Genomic DNA, 13,209 nt, shown 5'->3' with positions numbered 1-13,209 from the left:
TGATCGCTCTTGGGAAATATTTTTATTTTAATCATGCTTATCGAGATAATTTAGTCACAATTAGTGCTGCAAAAACATAAATTTTCTGATTGGTTTGTTAAATTTAAATTATACATACTTTTACATGTTAGATTTTAAATATAGAAACAAAACATACAATGCCATCTATGTATCTCACTGCCTCCCCAAGGTGCCTCTCTGCTTCATTCCTCACTGTTCCTCCACTGTCTCTCTTACCCCATCCTCATCTCCATTCCTAGAATCCAGAGTTCCTTCCCACTCACGACAACCACAATAAACACAGAATGGAAGTCGGTAGCTTATTGTTAATACACTGCCAGCCTGCTGAATGCCAATGCCGTCTAGACAAAACATTTTACTTTTGCCATTGTGTCTGTCACTTGTTTTGACTGTCTGACATCATTTACTTGGATTGCAAGTTGTGTTTTGTGTTTGTTTGAGATGAAAAAAATCATATTCTGAAATTTTTGGTAAATAATCTTTCAAAAAAATCACTTAAAGTGCCACGCAGTTTTCAGGCCATGTAAAGATTTCCTGTTCAGAGCAATAGTTGGTGTAAGAAAAATCAGAATGAACACTGTTAGTATCACATGGGTCCTTGCTTCCTCCTTCCTTTTCTTCATTATGTTCCTGATCTTTAGCTGCTTCGTTTATAGCTGGCAGCAAGAGCTGCACCTCTTGATGCTGAAATTGCTAATCATGGTATCTGTTCTGCCAAGACCCAAAGCTCTTCCAGATTATCCAAAGAGTATGTTTTCAGCATGTTGGTGACATGTTGTGTTATATTTAGTGTGGCAGTACAGCTTCTATTTTAGGTATGTTGCTGACATATCTGTGACTTCCATATCAGAGTCAGCAGTCATGATTAATGGTTGTCCGTCGTGTCCAATGATGACAGTGATCCCCGTGCAAGAGAGTTATTAAAGTGGGGAAACCATCGCAATGAAGCAGTTCCACTCTTTCGACCTCAGAAGTCTGGGTCCAGAGGTACAAACAAATGTCTCAAGCTGGGATCTTTCTTGGTTGCAGTGGATGACCATGATGCCGTCTGTGCCTTGTCATGCCCTTCGCTCTCCGCGGAGCGTTGCAGTGTCACCGTTCTGGCCACTGGATCTTGCTGTGAATCTCATCCGTCCAGTCTGCCGGTGCTGACAGGCATGTCCCGATCTCACCAGGGTATAAGGCTGCTGGCTACGCTGACCTGGTGTAGCCCCAGAACTCTGCTTACAGCAGTCATGACTAGCCCATTGCCATTAGCCTTGTTGCCATGAAATTGCTTTGACATCACCATCTCATTGAAAGCACTTATCACTAATTATATCATGATGGCGAGCCTTTGCTATCAGCCAACAGCAATCAAGTTGGTCCTAAACTGTAGGTTTTTGATGACTCCTTTCAGTACTACTGGGGTGGGAAAGGCAGCTTTTCTACTCACTAGCAGGTAGTCAAGCATGCAAAGTTAAGAGAGAACTTTAATTGGAGCACTGAGCTCCAGTGGGACAAAGCTGGTGTCAATTGAGGTCAACGATGATTGGCATCATGACCTGTCTGCCCTGAGTACTTCCCATGAACTTTCAGTGGACGCATGCCTTTGCTGGAAAGCAGTTCCACTTTCTCATGTGCCTATGTATCGCAGATGTCATTGAATGAGTGCCATTGGAAACTTGCTGGTTAGACCCCTCAAAGCTGTCATAATAAACAACAAACTTCCCCACTCCCAGTCCAAGATACTGACTTTCTATTGTGAGAAAGCTTTCATTCATTACAGCTCACTTCCAGTACTTCTGCATTCTCCTAAACTCAATGACCTGTGCTGTTTGGTGTCAATGTTACAGTCATTGATTGCCGAATAATTATAGAGAGTGATGCGGAGTTTCAGAGAAGGCGTGTGAGGGCAGTGGGTGGAACAAAGGGAATGACTGTAATGGGGTGAAATGATGCAGCTATTGAATGCACAGCTGAACTCCTTTGTCTGGCTAATGTTTTGCTGATGAGAAGTCTGGATAGTGTTGTGTAGTCTGGTCTTTGGATGTGCTGGGCAGGCCAAATGTATTCAGATTTTGAAATTACTCATAAATAATTTACTCAATTATAAGGCAACCGAATGGTCCTCCAGTATGATAAAATGGGCTCTTTATCTTATAATCTAATCCCTTATGACCTTGCACTTTACAGCCTGAGTGCCCTGTAATTTCTCTGTAATTGTAATACTTTATTCTGCATTCTATGATTGTCTCCTCTAGTATTACCTCAGTGTACTGATGTAATGAAAACTTTATAAATTGTATGCAAAGTTTTCCACTGTAGTTTGGTAAATGTGACAGTAATACACAAATTTATCAAATTACCAATATCAATGTTGATATATCCTAATTAATTGTAATATTTTTCTTGTGAAAAGTCTCCAAATCATGAAAAGGGCAAAGATTGAATCATAAAACTTACTATCAAATTATAAAAATGTAGACAGTAAATTTCAGTTACAGAGCCGTAAAAATCAGATTTAAATTCTGGCAAGTGCGAAGTTAGATGTTTTTGATCTTTTCTAGAGGTGCTACAATTGGCCTGCATTAATAGGGAAAATGCCAAGAGTTCTCATCTGGATTATTATCCAGGGAGTCTCAGAGAACAGGTTTAGACTTGCTAACAATGACCAATGGTTAATATCTGCTATTCACCTTTTTTTCCGCTCAGAAGTCTCCCCAGCAAAGGCTCTGAGCATATCAGAGATGAAGATAAAATTAGCAAGAAAACTGACGGCCTTTTACCTTTGTTGTCTGGAAGAGAGCGTTAGTGGTATTCACAGACAACAGCTTTAGGATACTTCTCAGTTTGCTGTTCTAACAGAGGAAATAACTTAAAAATGATTTATGGTGCATTTTCTGCTTTGAATGTACCATCAGTCATTCAAAAGTGCTTCCACTGCAAACTATCATTAGAATTGCATTCTTTTTGATGAATGGTAAGTGCTTCATACACAAGTAAATATTCTAATTAAAAGTCATGTATTCTTCATTTCAAACAAAGATAGTTTATAAGATGCTGCTTGTTCTAACTTTCGTACTTTCCTAATGCCCTTTTCATTGTGATTTGACATATTCAAACTACATAACTTTTTATGTAAATACTTGTTATGAATTAGTCCAGTTCTGAGGTCAGCTTCAGCTCAGATATTCCTTTACCTGGGAAAGTTAGTGGCAATTTGCAAAATGACCAGATCCAACTAGAACTTAAGTGTTCTCCATTTTTAACCATTTAAATTCCCTTTATTTCTAAGGTTTGACCAGAAAATCATTAAGTTGTACAGCACAGAAATATACCCTATGCGTCCATGCCGAACATGATATATATTTACACTAATCCCATTTGCCTGCATGGGTCTCTACTTCTTTTCTTTCCAAATACCAGTCCAAATGCCTTTTAAACATAATTGTATCTGCCTCCACCACTTCCTTGGAATCTAGCAACTGATTTGGCATGTTATTTTTTGGCCAAGTGGGAAAATTGCTTCCATATATGGGCCTTCACAGAGATCTGGGAAAGATTGAGCAGCCTCAGGTTCCTTGGTGTCAAGATCTCTGAGGATCTAACCTGGTCACAACATATTGGTGTAGTCATAAAGAAGGCAGGACAGTGGCTATACTTCATTAGGAGTTTCAAGAGATTTGGCATGTCAACAAATACACTCAAAAGCTTCTATAGTTGTACCGTGGAGAGCATTCTGACAGGCTGCATCACTGTCTGGTATGGAGGGGCTACTGCACAGGACCGAAAGAAGCTGCAGAAGGTTGTAAATCTAGTCAGCTCCATCTTGGGCACTGGCCTACAAAGTACTCAGGACATCTTTAGGGAGCGGTGTCTCAGAAAGGCAGTATCCATTATTAAAGACCTCCAGCACCCAGGGCATGCCCTTCTCTCACTGTTATCATCAGGTAGGAGGTACAGAAGCCTGAAGGAACACACTCAATGATTCAAGAACAACTTCTTCCCCTCTGCTATCCGATTCCTAAATGGACATTGAAGCTTTGGACTTTATCTCACTTTTTTTAATATACAGTATTTCTGTTTTTGCACATTTAAAAAAATCTATTCAATATATGTAATTGATTTACTTGTTTATTTATTATTATGTTTTATTTTATTTATTATTTTTTTCTCTCTTTGCTAGTTTATGTATTGCATTGAACTGCTGCTGCTAAGTTAACAAATTTCACGTCACATGCCGGTGATAATAAACTTGATTCTGATTCTGACCCCCTGCTTCTTGATTATCCCTCTTTGATTCAAAAGATTCAAAGAAATTTGAATCTTAAGTGGCATTTCTACAAGTTGTGGTATTGATTTCTTACACCAATTTTTTCCATGCAGAGTACTTTCATTCTAGTTAATGCACATTACTTCTGTTTCATAGATATGTAAACAAATGTTACGAAGTTGCCCAGAGGAGTCAGAACTCAGATTACCCACAATTTAATGAATTCAGAAGAATGAAGGGGATCTCAATAAAGCCTATTGAATGGTGAAAGGCCTTCACCATTGGATGTGGAGAGGAATCTGGTGGAGGAATCTAAGTCCAAAGGACACAGCCTCAAAATAGAGGGGCGTAAATTTAGAATGGAGATGTGGATGAATTTCTGTAGCTGGAGAGTGGGGAATCTGTGGAGACCAACTCATTGGGTGTATTTAAGGCAGAGGTTGATAGATTCTTGATTAGTCAGGGCATGAAGGGGTATGAGGGGTTGAGGGGGAGAAGGCAGGAGACTGGTGCTGAGAGGGAAATGGATCAGCCATGATGAAATGGTGCAGCAGACTCGATGGGCCGAATGGCCTAATTCTGTTCCTATATCTTATGGTCTTATGGACTTAAACACTAAAAGTGGGTTGAGTTTCTTACTCTTGTATTAGGGGTCTTAATCATTGCTACAGTTGTTTAAACTATAACAGTATCAACATTCAAAGTTCAAGGCAGAAGGAAGGACGCAAACAAAAATGTGGATATATTTGACCAAATGGTGCATCTGTGCAATGTACCATGAACTCAACACAACTGCAAGCTGAATAACTCGAGGAATTGCAGAATACCTACCTCACAAGCTGGGCATTGTCATGTGGTTTACGGGACAGTAGTTTCACCTTCCTCCAGTCAAGGAACTCATTGAGTGTAGTAAATGGATCACCAGTTATTGAGCATTTATCCATATCAGTCCAGACTTCCACTCCAACTAGAGCAACTCGAATATTCAAGGGTCTGTAAAACTACAAATTATTGTAGCCAAATGGGAAAAAGCAAAGCAAGTATGAATGGTTCAGGATTAATATTAGTCAAGACCGTTTATTTCCAGTTTAAAGCACTGAATGGCTAAAGGTCTTAAAATGGTCATAATTTATGATATGAATCAAAAATCTCATTAAAACTTTGTAACACTGCACCTTTCAATTATTCACTGTTTCTAATTACTGTAATTGAAAGCAAAATAACTGGGTAAGAATACTGGAGACACAAGAGAGACTGCAGATGATGGAAATCCAGAGCAGCACACCCAAAATGCTGGAGGAATTCCTGATAACAGGCCTCGGCCTGAAATGTCAACTGTTCATTTCCCTCCGCGAATGCTGCCTGACTTGCTGAGTCCCTGCAGCATTTTGTGTGTGCTATCAAGACTACTGATGTCTGTATCGCACATCCAATGTTATTTGGAAGCCAGAATTCATGAATAAATGAAAGAATTTAAAAAAAACATACTGCATTCCCTCCACATTTCCTTTCTCCTACAGTCCACTCTCCTATCAGATTCCTTCTTCTCCAGTCCTTGACCTTTCCTATCCACCTGGCTTCACCTATCACCTTCCAGCTAGCCTCCTTCTCCTTGCCCACCTTTTTATTTTGGCATCTTTGCCTCTTCCTTCCAGAAGCAGGGCATCGGCCCAAAACGGCAACTATCCATTAATTATATACAGTGGCATGCAAAATTTCTGTTTCTGTTAAGTGACTAGAAGATGAACTAATCTCCAAAAGTCATAAAGTTAAAGTTGAAACATTCTTTTCAACATTTTAAGCAAGATTAGTGTATTATTTTAGTTTTGTACAATTTTAGAGTGAAAAAAGGAAAGGAGCACCATGCAAAAGTTTGGGCACCCCAAGAGATTTGAGCTCTCAGATAACTTTTACCAAGGTGTCAGACCTTAATTAGCTTGTTAGGGCTATGGCTTGTTCACAATCATCGTTAGGAAAGGCCAGGTGATGCAAATTTCAAAGCTTTATAAATACCCTGACTCCACAAACCTTATCCCAACAATCAGCAGCTATGGGCTCTTCTCAGCAACTGCCTAGCACTTTGAAAATTAAAATAAATAATGCTCACAAAGCAGGAGAAGGCTATAAGAAGATAGCAAAATGTTTTGAGGTAGCCATTTCCTCAGTTCATAATGTAATTAAGAAATGGCAGCTAACAGGAACAGTGGAGGTCAAGTTGAGGTCTGGAAGAACTGTTCATAGGATTGCTAGAAAGGCAAATCAAAACCCCCGTTTGACTGCAAACAACCTTCAGGAAGATTTAGCAGACTCTGGAGTGGTGGTGCACTGTTCTACTGTGCAGCGACACCTGCACAAATATGACCTTCATGGAACAGTCATCAGAAGAAAACCTTTCCTGCGTCCTCACCACAAAATTCAGCATCAGAAGTTTGCAAAGGAACATCTAAACAAGCCTGATGCATTTTGGAAACAAGTCCAGTGGACTGAACGTTTTGGCCGCAATGAGCAAAGGTATGTTTGGAGGGAAAAAGGTGGAGAATTTCATGAAAAGGACACCTCTCCAACTGTTAAGCACGGGGGTGGATCGATCATGCTTTGGGCTTGTGTTGCAGCCAGTGGCACGGGGAACATTTCGCTGGTAGAGGGAAGAATGAATTCAATTAAATACCAGCAAATTTTGGAAGCAAACATCACACCGTCTGTAAAAAAGCTGAAGATGAAAAGAGGATGGCTTTTACAACAGGATAATGATCCTAAACACACTTCAAAATCCACAATGGTGCAAGCTGAAGGCCATGGCCCTCACAGTCCCCTGACTTAAACTTCATCGAAAATCTGTGGCTAGACCTCAAAAGAGCAGTGCATGCAAGACGGCCCAAGAATCTCACAGAACTAGAAGCCTTTTGCATGGCAGAATGGTGAAAATCCCCCAAACAAGAATTGAAAGTCTCTTAGCTGGCTACAAAAAGCATTTACAAGCTGTGATACTTGCCAAAGGGGATGTTACTAAGTACTGACCATGCAGGGTGCCCAAACCTTTGCTTCGGGCCCTTTTCCTTTTTTGTTACTTTGAAACTGTAAAAGATGGAAATAAAAAAGTAATCTTGCTTAAAATATTAAAGAAATGTGTTATCTTTAACTTTATGCCTTTTGGAAATCAGGTCATCTTCTACTGGCTTAGCGATTCACAATAACAGAAATTTTGACCAGGGGTGCCTAAAGCTTTGCATGCCACTGTAAATTCTGCCTGACCCATGATTTCCTCCAGCATTTTGTGTGTGTGTTGCTTTAGATTTCTAGCATCTTCAGACTTTCTCATGTTTAATCATTTTAGGCTGTCTGCTTAGAACAATGATTCCCAACCTGGTGTCCATGGACCCCTTGGTTAATGGTAAGGGTCTCTAGTATTAAAAAGGTTGCAAACCCCTGGTTTTGATAGACTTTATGGAAGACCATTAGTAAATAGTACAGGACTCTCCTTATTGACTTGGTGAAGAAATACACACTTTTCTGGATCACAAAAACATCATAACAAATAGTCCAGTAGATTTTGCACTAATACATCCAAGAACCTGAACATTGGTGATTTTTGCTCTGGGATGGTGAGAGTCATTAAAGCGAAATACTGTAGACCAAAAGAAACTTCTATTTAAAATTGTCATTCACTATTTTGTAAAGGCAACCGAAACAACTATTGTAGTTTTTTGCTTTTTTTAACTCTGCTATTGGCATTAAATTAGATGTCAAAACTAGCCCTTTCACCAGCTGTTTTAATGAACACAAAAAAAAATTGTAAAATTTAATGAATCAGAATTGGGCTTACGAGGTAACAGGACCGTAGGAGGCTCCAGAGGGTTGTAGACTCAGTCAGCTCAAGCTTCCCTACCATTGAAGACAACTTCAAAAGTTGGTGGCTCATGAAGGCAGCATCCATCATTAAGGGCCCTCACTGGATGGGAACATGCCATCTTCTCATTACTATCATTAGGGAGGAGGTACAGGAGCCTGATGACCCAAACTCAGTGTCTTAGGAACAGCCTCTTCCCCTTTGACACCAGACTTCTGAATGGTTCATGAATTCATGAACCTCGCTGTTCTTCTTTTGCACTGTTTATTTAATTTTTCATTTTCATCATACCTTTTAATAATTTGTCATGCTTGTACTGTACTGATGCAACAAAACCACAAATTTCTTGACTACTGCCAATGACAATTAACCTGATTCTGATTCTGACATTATTTAGCCTTGAAGCTCACAAGTCGTGCAGGAGCAATTACACATCGGCAAAGAAATGGCTTTCTACTTTTGGGAGGGAATGAAATGCAACCTTGGTATGTAGCACCTGCAGCCAGATTTCATAGTTCCTGGCATTGCAAAATAGCTGAAGGAACGAAGGAAGAGAATTAAGGTTTTCATTCAGCCCTGTGAATATGCTTTTGGCAGAGTTCTGTTGCACAGCACATAAAAGTATGTAGAAGAGTTAGGACAGAATCAGGATATTATTGCTGCTCATTTCCCCTGTCCATAAGACAAAGGAGCAGAAGTAGGCCGTTCGGCCCATCGAGTCTGCTCCGCCATTTTATCATGAGCTGATCCATTCTCCTATTTAGTCCCACTCCCCCACCTTCTCACCATAACCTTTGATGCCCTGGCTACTCAGATACCTATCAATCTCTGCCTTAAATACACCCAACTGTCCCTTCTTATCTAGCTCTTATCAATAAAACCTTCTTTCCCTTTTTCCCATGTAGTTCACTAGTTTTCTCATAAAAAAAATACATTTATACTCTGCTTCAGCGACTCTTCATGGTAATAAATCCTGGTTCTTTCTAAATTAAGAAATTCCTTCAAAAACACTTTTTAATATTTTGGGTATCATTTGTTTTGATGGTTCAATATATCTGAAGATAAGTTTTGTTCCTCCCTGCAAATACAATTGTTGTGTCCATGCAACTCAAATCTTTCATAAATTTAGGTTAAGAGAAAAGAAATTCAGCTTGTTTGCTGTTTCTTGTTTCTAGGTTAAGCTCAATTTTCTGCCTCTGATCTTATGAACCTATTTACTTGTATTTATTCCATGTCTTTGTATTCATTTAATAATATGGCAACTGGAGTTGAATGCAGTAATTATGGCTCAATACAAGTTTAACTTTATTTCTCAACTTTCCAACTTATATGACTTAAAATGAGTTCTTGCACTTCGTTTGCTTTTTTATAGCCTTATTAACCTGCTTCAATATTTTTAATGATTATACATTTGGTACCACAAAATCCTTCTGTTTCACTACCGTGTCTCTTATTCTCAAGTAATAGGAACTTTTGCTTATACCTCACACTTACTTCTGGTGAGGTTCATTTGTCAAGAGTAAGAATGATTTACTTGTCATTTTTCAGTTGTTCCCCTTCCTCCACCAATTTAGTGCACTCCACAAACTTTAAAGATCAATCTGCCACTTTGAACGGTCCATGAAACCACGAACACTGCCTCATTATTCCTTAATTTGCACTATTTATTTTATAATTTATCTTTTTTTTTGTTTTGCGTTGAACTGCCGCTGCAAAACAACAACTTCCACAGCATATAAATCAGCAAAAATAAACATCATTCCGATTTTATTCTTCATCCCTGCTTTGGTTTCCATCAAGAAGATAGCTAATTGTCCATTCTTATCCTTGTTTCCTGGCTTTAACCTTAAGTCCTGCACTGGTTCTCTTATGCATATTCAATAAAAGATTTTTCCAACCACCAGTGTAGAGCTGAGCTGACTACAAATCCCTGGCAGTGCTCTAATGGAGAGATTATGCTATATTGACTAGCCTGTTATACTTTTCATAGGACCCGGGATCCATTTATTGTGGCCTCCATATCTGTAAAGCCCCCCAGTCCATAGTACAGAGATCTCAATTTTACTCTGCTTTCACTTTTAAGGAAGTTAATTGTACACCCTCCCTGAACAGTATGTCAATAACTTTTCCTCAACTGCTAAGTAGCTCATGTGCGATTTATTGTTTGATGTTCCACAGAATAGTCTAACTACAATGACATTTAAGGCAATGGTGAACAATTTACTGACTAAACTATACTGTTGGTAAAAGTGGACTACTGATCATAAGCTAGCAGGTTATATATTTCCCAAATGGCAACAGAACAAGAAGATTATGTAAACTTCCAAGGCATCCAGAGAGGTCAAATTTTTGTTTGGACTCATTGAATTTGTGTTTAGAGGCTATATTCTAATGTCTGCCACGCTGATTATATACATATATAACTCCCCTTGTTCTTCTTCCTAACATAAAAATAAGATTATCCTCTTTAGTAATACTTAACAAAATCATTGAGCAGTTGTGTAGGAACATTAACAACAAAGCAAGTCCAAAGAAACATGAAGCAAAACAAATGTAGCATACTCCTTCAATTGTCAGAAACTGAAGAAAGTTGTAAACTCGGTCAGATCCATCACAGGCATCCAGGACATCTTTGAGTAGTGGTGCTTCAAAGAGGTAGCATCCATCATTCAGGATCCCCATCACCCAGGACACACCCTCCTCTCATTGCTACTAGCAGGAAGGAGGTACTGAAGGCACACACTCAATGATTCAAGAACAGCTTATTCCCCCTCTGCCACCAGATTTCCAAATGGATATTGAACCCATGAACACCACCTCACTATTGTTGTTTTTCCTCTTTTAATGTAATTAATTTAAGTATATATTTATTTTTTCTGTAATTTACAGTTTTTTAAATTATTATTACGTATTGCAATATACTACTGCTGTTTAACAACAAATTTCAGAACATATGCTAATGATGTTAAACCTTATTCTGATCCATATAACTCAATGGGTTGTATTGAACAACTCTGAGGACCTTAAGGCAGGCAGATATTTTTCGCGGGAGCAGGGGGGAGGAGAAAGCAGGTATAGGTTTTGAGCCACAAACACGAGAAAATCTCTAGATGCTGGAAATCCAAAGCAATACACAAAAAAATGCTGTAGGAACTCAGCAGGCCAGGCAGCATCGATAGAAAAGAGTAAAGAGTTGACATTTCAGGCTAAGACCCTTCAAGAAGTTTTCGAGTGAAGATTTGAGCTAGTAGTCTTAAGGCTCACCTTGTCTTTCTTTTCCCAAATCTACCATGCAGATATTAATAAGTCAAAAAATTTTGTACAGTGACTCCTTGTCAGAAGAACAATGAATAAAATCAAATATCCACAAATTTACAAATGACTACATTTTTCACATGAGAGTATTTATTCTACTCCCTTCTTCTATTCGTCATTTACTTGGGAAAAGTTGTTTTGTTTAAATACTTTGCTGCATGCTTACCTTATCCACAAAGTTGCCAATTTCTATCAATCTTTGTTTAGTCTTTTCCAAATCCTTTCCATGTTTCTGAAACTGAATATGTGGAAGACACTGATAGTTAAGTTTATACTGCTTTACAAATTTTGTTATATCTACCTTAGTATTTATACGTAAGTCAGGAAAATTGACCGGCTAAACAAGTCAGTGAGTAATATAGCTGCAAAATGCTGACATTAATAAAAGTGATTTATTTTATTTCAAAATTTCTGATTATTGACTTATCACTGAACTGGAGGTCCATGATCATGACTGTTCTTGGAAATTTTTCTACAGAAGTGGTTTGCCATTGCCTTCTTCTGAGCAGTGTCTTTACAAGAAGGGTGACCCCTAGCCATTATCAATACTCCAGAGATTGTCTACCTGGCGTCAGTGGTTACATAAGCAGGACTTGTGACATGCACCAGCTGCTCATACGACCATCCATGGCTTCACGTAATCCTGATCGTGGGGCTAAGTAGGTGCTACACTTTGCCTACAGGTGACCTGAGGGAAGTAGCGCCTTACACAGTCTTCGGTAGAGGCATATCTCCACTTTGCCACCCTATGGTAATATTTCATAGAGAAAAAGGAGCTAGCTTAGATATCCTTATCAACATTATTGGACATGTTTTGTCTCAACATACGGATAATTATGACAATTAGCTGTGTGTGAATTGGCTACTGTGTTTCCTAAATTGCACAAAACGTGATTTGGCTGCAAAGAAATGAAAAGCCCCTCAGACTTACAAGATGTTGTATAAATGCAAGCTTGTTTTTGTTTTTGTAAAAATCACTCTGATGCTTACTGCAAGTTAAAAGTCACTGCCATATATGATTGGATATGCAGTTTTGTAACTAATAAATCGTATTAAGAAATGCTGCATTTTCTGGTAACTAATTGTACACTGCAAACTGGTCCAACCACAATATTGTGGTTTGTACTGACTGGTCTTAAGCTATGGGAAATAGAGAAATAAACAAGAATTTAATCACAGCATATGATGTGATTTTACATGCGTAATCACAGCATTTTTTTGTTGGAAGTATCAGATTTAGAGGCAGGAAGAGTCAGTGAGTCATAGAGAAGTACCGCATAGAAACAGGCCCTTTGGCCCATCTAATCCATGCTGGAACTATTTAAACTGCCTACTGCCATCAACTTGCACCATACCCCTACTACCCATGTACCTATCCAAACTTCTCTTAGAGCTTGAAATTGAGCTCACATGCACCTGTGGTGGCAGCTCATTCCACACTCCCACAACCCTCTGACTACAGACCCTCACGTTCCCCATCTTCCAGTCTTAACCCATGACCTCTAGTTGTAGTCCCACCTTACCTCAGTGGAAAAAGCCTGCTTGCCTTTACCCTATCTACAACCCTCATAATTTTTATACCTCTATCAAATCTCCCCTCAATCTTCTGCATTCCAAGGAATAAAGTGCTAGCCTATTCTATCTTTCCTTTAAACTCAGGTCCTCCAGACCCAGCAATATCCCCGTAACAAAGGAAGAGGGAGTGGAGGTAATTTCAGTTTGGGTGTAAATGGAAAACAGGTATCTTTCAGTTGGCTGCCTAATTTAGATC

The 13,209-nt window shown here is 39.0% G+C and overlaps 1 protein-coding gene across 2 annotated transcripts in view; it reads right to left on the bottom strand.

Annotated features, from left to right (window-relative positions):
* LOC140185772 (disintegrin and metalloproteinase domain-containing protein 12-like) overlaps positions 1 to 13,209 on the bottom strand; it is a 397,254-nt gene that overhangs the window by 109,000 nt on the left and 275,045 nt on the right. For both annotated transcript variants that reach the window (XM_072239412.1, XM_072239413.1), the window contains exons 8-9: positions 11,605 to 11,676; positions 5,108 to 5,277 (exon numbers count right to left, since the gene is read on the bottom strand). In XM_072239412.1, the coding sequence (XP_072095513.1) occupies positions 5,108 to 5,277; positions 11,605 to 11,676 (242 nt within the window). The remainder of the gene's footprint in view (positions 1 to 5,107; positions 5,278 to 11,604; positions 11,677 to 13,209) is intronic.

Source organism: Mobula birostris, chromosome 21, assembly GCF_030028105.1.
Source record: "Mobula birostris isolate sMobBir1 chromosome 21, sMobBir1.hap1, whole genome shotgun sequence".
NCBI lineage: Eukaryota > Metazoa > Chordata > Chondrichthyes > Myliobatiformes > Myliobatidae > Mobula > Mobula birostris.
The sequence above is the reverse complement of the archived record's forward strand: the minus strand, read 5'-3'. Positions and strand labels throughout refer to the sequence as shown.